The sequence below is a fragment of the Oryzias melastigma genome, unplaced genomic scaffold, assembly GCF_002922805.2.
Source record: "Oryzias melastigma strain HK-1 unplaced genomic scaffold, ASM292280v2 sc00868, whole genome shotgun sequence".
NCBI lineage: Eukaryota > Metazoa > Chordata > Actinopteri > Beloniformes > Adrianichthyidae > Oryzias > Oryzias melastigma.
In genome coordinates, this window is record NW_023417454.1 from 1 (window position 1) to 6,374 (window position 6,374).

General features: G+C 36.3%; 1 protein-coding gene across 1 annotated transcript; it reads right to left on the reverse strand.

Moving 5' to 3' along the window:
* Positions 1 to 4,925: 4,925 nt before the first annotated feature.
* LOC112141929 lies at positions 4,926 to 6,374 on the reverse strand (the record flags this gene model as incomplete). The annotated part of the gene is given in 2 exon segments (XM_024265149.1): positions 4,926 to 6,250; positions 6,352 to 6,374. Coding segments are annotated over 2 exon segments (147 nt in total), but the record flags the coding sequence as incomplete, so codon positions are not given.

A 6,374-nucleotide genomic window follows, 5' to 3' on the forward strand; every position in this document is an offset into this window, starting at 1 on the left:
GAGGCAGACGGTTGCAATAAACTCACTCCTGATTGGCGACAGTACCTCCTGTAGATTCATGACTCAGCTATGACTCAGACCAATCGCTGAAGATGGGTTGCAGATGGCGATATCCGTTTCAGGAAGTGACGGTGAAAGCGGCGGCCTACTTTCGCGAGGAGAGGAAGTAATGCATTTCCAATGGGGGACCTCATTGCTCGATCTGTCCATTATTTTTACAGTCTATGGGGCGAACGACGAGACTGTACGAAAACAAGGAGTTGGGGGTTGTCCTTACCATAGAAAGTTAATAAACGACTCCTCCCAGTATGATTTGTGCTGTTGTGTCTTTTATATTATTTTTTAACATATTTTAAAGTAAAATTGTTAGTAAAATAGCCGCAGGATTCCTTGCATGTGCACTGTCCCAAATAAATAAATTAAATTAAAGTTCAGTTTTAGAGACAATAAGAAATATAATCACAGATTATTTGAAATCTTGTTTATTTTTTCATCAGTGATTCACTACCTTCCAGAAAAAGTAAAAAAAATACACAGATGTCCTTCATTTAGAGCCAGTTATTTCACACAGAACTACAAGAATTGTGTGGACACAGTTTCCCACAATGCATTGTTTTGTAGTCCTGAAGGCGGCCTGCAGCCAGTACCTATTTTCTGGCTGCAGTCACAGAAAGGTGCACCAGCTGACCTTTAACCTCTGAGCGTCTCTGTTTTGCTGTAATAGAGTTATGGGGGACCAGCTGATGCTGTTTCCATGGAAACAGATTTTGGAACAAAGAAATAAAAACATCGCTGAGAGACTGGCGCTGGACCGGGTTTTTGTCACTAAATCCACTTTTTTCTATTGTAAGCAGAAAAAAAAAATCACAAAAAATGTGCAAAAAGCGTTAAAAACTGTGGCAACCCAGCTCACTCTCTCCTCTCTAACTTACAGGTGAAAAATCGACAGATGTGTTATAATCACAAAAAAATGTCTCCGCCCACAAACATGTGATCCACCAGGTGATTAGCTGCTCAATATGACCGCAAACATGCTATGATCAAAAAACAATGTTCATATAACATAATATAAGCGACAGTTTCATTCATGGCTCCTACAGAGTCCGAACCTGCAAATACTGCTGGTTTGTTCCGGAAGGGTTTGTCTGTCAAATCTCCACCAGGCAGAAGAGTCCAGAACCAAAGTGGATACGTTTCCCTCCTGAAATCCTGAAGGTCTCAAACACAAACCCTGATAGAGACTCTCAAACATCTGACTTTCATAGAGGCTTTAGGGATCCTGTTTGAGGAGATTTGAGTCAAAAGAACATGAGGAGTAAAGAGACATGATGGTAAAACTCAAAGTTATAAAGTAATTTCTTTGTAACACAGTTCCCTCAGACTTCCATCCATCTTGTGATGTTTGGAGAAACAGGAACAGAAAGACCACCAAACACTAAGATTCAAACTCCAGTCAATGTTTACAGACCAACTAACCATCTATCTTTATGATTTGCTTTAGGATGTCCTTCATGTTCAAAGTCCACAGGACACTGCTTCCTGCTGCGATCAGAGTCGCTCTGAAACTGGATCCGGGTGGACTTCAGTGACACAAAGCGGTTCCAAAACTCCACAGGAAGACGTCAAAGAAAGAACAGATGCATTTCCGTCAGAGCGGTGAGTTGGTGGAACATCTGGGATGAATAGAACGGTCTGGGAGTTCAACACTGCAAGAAGATATCCTCTGAACAGAACAGAAGGATTTTCCATCATTTATGGATCAGATTCAAACTTCCCTGCAGCAGATGGAGATTATTTTTTGTTTTTTAGGGTGGCACACTTGGACAACAGGAAACAGGTCAAATACCAGTGAGAAAAGTCTGAGCTCATCCAGATATTTAGTCCAAGAAAAAAAGCAGAAAAGAGAAGTTGGTTCAAAGTCTTGATCCGACTGCAGACAAAACTTCTCAGAACATTTGAATCATCGTCTGACTGGAAAAGAAAGACTTTTCTGGTGGAGCAAAACAAAGCTTTGATGATGCTGTTGAGGATTGAAAATGAAGCTCCAAAGGAGAAACCACTCAGAGGAACTTGATCCTGATGTGCAGATGGTGATAAGGGTGTCCTCTGCAGGTGAAGGTAGAAGTTGTGTGTGAGCTGCCCTAACCAAAATATATGTATATGTTTAAAAGTATACTTAAATATAAAAAAGTATATAACAAGTATACTCAAAAATGTATACTGGAAGTTTACTGACAAGTATACATCTNCAAAAAAAAAAAAAAAACAGGTGATGAAATCAGCAGCAGTGAGTGGACAGATGATTGGAGCAGATGAACAACACAACCCACTAGTGCTGAAGCTGCAGGATGGAATCCTCCTTTCTGTTAAACAGGAGCATGGGAGGAAGAACCACTGAGGTCCAGACAGTCATTCCTGCACAGGAAGTCCACACAGATGCTGAGGGACTCTGACCAGAGGTGGTAAATGAGGATCAATGCTGAAGATTCAAATGTGGAGATGCAACATTGATCTGTTCTCACACAGAAACAGCTTTACTGTTTCACACATAGACTGAAACAATGCACACTTCCGGCATTGAAAGGACAGTTACACTGAGTTTTATGTTTGTGTCTTTTTTAGTTCATGGTAGTTTTACTTAGTTCTGTCAGTTATCAGAGTGAATATACTGGATAAATAAAAATATCTTCAACTGCAGATGAGAAAATGTGTTTCCTTTTGTTCATACTGCAGATGCTGCTTTTTTTGCTGATTAGCAACAAACCAAAAATCATCCATTTACTATCTGAACATTATTACATACACAGACTTTTTTTTTCAAATAAATAAATTCAGGTGTCACGGGGTTAAGAAATCATCAACAGAAGCTTCTTTAAGCCTTAGAAATAGCAGCTCAGATAAAACAACTTCTGTTGTTTTATTAATAATATTAAACTTTTTGAATACATGTTTTTGATCCTTTCATTTGTAATGGCCTTCCAATCTGCTGTTCACATTTGCCCCCCCTTCAAAGACTTCTGCCCCCCTCCTCATAGAGAATGCTCTAGCTCCACCACTGAGGCCCAGAGACCAGATCCGGCCGACGGATTAATTATAATCCGTCCGCCAGATCCTTTTATATTATTATTATTATTATTATTATTAATGGCCCGATTTTGTCTTTCTGGTGTCCCTAACCGGCAGCGAGCGGCACCCTCCCCCTGAAGGACTGAGCGGCTGTGGCGAATGCTCTCCGCCCAGCACGCCGCTGCATCTGCTTTATCAGTTCCAAATCAGTCTTGATGAGCACCACCTGTGCTGCTCATCACAATATCAACAGGCTGAAAGTTTACATGCTGCCTCCATAATAATCAATTATCTGACATAAAATGTCAAATTAATGAAAATAAATTGGAATTTGAATTAATAATTTTTTTAAATTTCCACGTTTTTATCACTCTTTGAAGTGAGAAGGCCATTTGATATATTCTGCATTTTGGTTCTTAACTGGAGCTTTGTGTATTAGTTACCTTAGGATGTTTGTTATTATTGTAAAGACACTTTATTATTTATTGATTTTTTTATTTTATCAACAGGGCGTTAAATGGACATATTGTGTTTTAAATTGTTCTAAAAAAAAGATTTGGAAGAAAATAAAGATACATTTGTTTTAAAGTTACATATCATATATTCCCAAGTTAACACATTGATTATTGCAATGTTTACCATATTAAGATAAAATAGGCTGGAGCACGCTCAGTCAGGAGCACTTGGTGGAGTGTTGATCTCAAACATCAGTTTGATTCAGATGTTCAGCAGCTCCAGCTTCTGGAAACACAAATATCTGCTGACAGATAATTTCCCAGATCATCACTTTCTTCTTTGATCTACATTTCATGAATAGATGCGAGTTTGTGACTAGACCAATCAAGGACTGAGTGAATCGTTGATCAGACAGAACGTTTCTGTTTTAGATACATCTATGTGTCGTCATGGAAAAACAGTCAGACATGCATTGGATCCTGTTTCTGTCTCTGGATCAAGGAAAGACATTTGAACCAGAACTCTGGATCACAAGATTCTGATTCCAGATTTTTCACACTTTATTTCTGTTCTCCACAAACTCTCATTGACAAACACACAGAGTTTCATTCAGAAAACTCCAACATGTGACTATAATGCTCATAGCATACACTGTAAAAAAAAAAATGTTGTTTTTACGGTAAAACGCTGGCANCAGGAAAGAAACCCTGAAAAACATCTGCATTCTGCTGCATGGAAACCGGCTGCTTCCTGGGTAGCTCCTAATGAACAAAATGTGTCAGTACACTGTAAAAAAAAAAATGTTGTTTTTACGGTAAAACGCTGGCAGCTGTGGTTGCCAGAATGGTACCGTAAAATTACGGTAAAACCTTTTTTTTTTTTACGGTGGAAATGTAATTTTGTTGTTGATTTTACATTTTAAAACCGCTAAAATATCAATATTTTACTTTATAAAAAAATGTTTTTACTTGTAGAAAAATCACTGGTTTACCCCAAAATGAACATGAAAGAAATGTTTAAAATAAAGTTTAATTAAATAAACACAACAAATTTTCCCTGTAAAAGTTACAAGAAAAATATGAGAAAAAGCAAATTTATTCCGTAAAAACTGCAATATTTATTTGTTTTCTTAATGTTAATTTTAAGATAAAATATTTCCAGCTGAAATTACAAATTATTTATTTTATGTGTAAAATGCTTTCAATAAAAGCAAAATATCTAACTAGCTTTGTAGTTAAATTGCAGTCATTAGATAATGCAGAACTTTTTCTGACTGCAGTACTTTTGGTCATTCTCTTTTGCAGGCTTAATACACAAACTATGGATTATTTAATACAGCACAAATCAAAAGGTCAAACCTCAGATTACAATTTATAACGTATTTTAATTGACATCTGACACTATGAATTTAAGATATTTTTATTTTTTCCAGAATATGAATTTTCATTTTGACATCACTTGTAAATAATTTTGTAAGAAATATAACGAGTCCTTAATTGTGGAAAACCAGACTAAAAGGTTGACAATACACCGTCTCAGAGATGTAACCGCGCATGTGGAGTGTCAAGAGTCCAGACACATCGATTGTTAAGAACATGGTATCAACACAGAGTAAACTTACAGAGTAAAGACTTTAAACAAAATAAAATTTTTAATCGCACTTGAGACAATGGCAGATAACAGAGACTGTACATTAGCTTTGAGGCTGCAAACTTCAGTATTTTCTTCTAAGAACATCTAATAAAATCAAGGTGAGTGCGATTTAGCCAGTTAAGATAACCTGCTCCTTTGTATGTGTGGGGCTTTGAAAACACTCTGTAAAATGTAAAATGTTCTTTTGCCCCGTAAAAATATGAATTTAGTAAATTCCAAAAACACATGTGATTCAACCTAACAGAACTGAGCAGTAAAGCTAAGAATACTTCATTAACATCAAGAACAAAAAAGTACCTTTGTTCTAAGCAATGAACATGTACAGAGAAGTAGAGCTGCCACTGAGGTGAGAGAGAAATAGTGCTGGATACTATAAAACGGTAAAAAAAAAATGATTGTTCTAACATAAACTTTTTCTTGTACATTATACTATCATGGTAGTATAACATAAATATACGATTTTTATATAATTTAACAAAACATATTAATCACATTGTTACAAATGCATATTAAATATGAAAGCTTTTTTGTAAGATGAAAAAAATATTTTAATTACATAATGGATAGAAAAATGCTTGTTAATGCTATAATGTGATATTGCTGTCTATATTTCGCCTTAGTGGAAGCTCTACAGTTCGATACAATTGCAACCTTTTATTAATCAGCAATGCATATACAGCATTCTTTCTTTTTTAAACAAATGACACATTTTTAAAACAGTAGAAGTATTGAAATCCAAAAAGTCTTGAAACTACCAGGTTCAGCCCAATTTTTGTACAAATTTTAAAGAAGAGTTAAACAAGTTCTTGAACAGTCCCTTATAAAGTTTCAGAATATTAAAAGCGTTCAACTCACATTCCAAACAGTGACGCTTCTGATAACAGAAAAATATTCGCAAAGTCTGTGATCTAGTTTCTCTTTACCAAATGGTTCCACAGAAGAGGTGTAGGTCTAGATCCACTCATGGTCAGCAATGTCTGTGATGAGACTCAGGACTCTGGGATTGACTGGCAGCACTTTTTTCTTCTTGGACTCGACCTTTGTGCCTCTCTCAGGATTTATGGAAAAGAAACACCTGCATATGAAAAACACGACATAAAGGTTTTTAAACATCTGGGTTTCGATATCAAATTAAAAAGTTAACAAGGTCGCACAAAAAATAAAAACCAATGTTACCTTTGGAGAAACTCCAGTGTTGA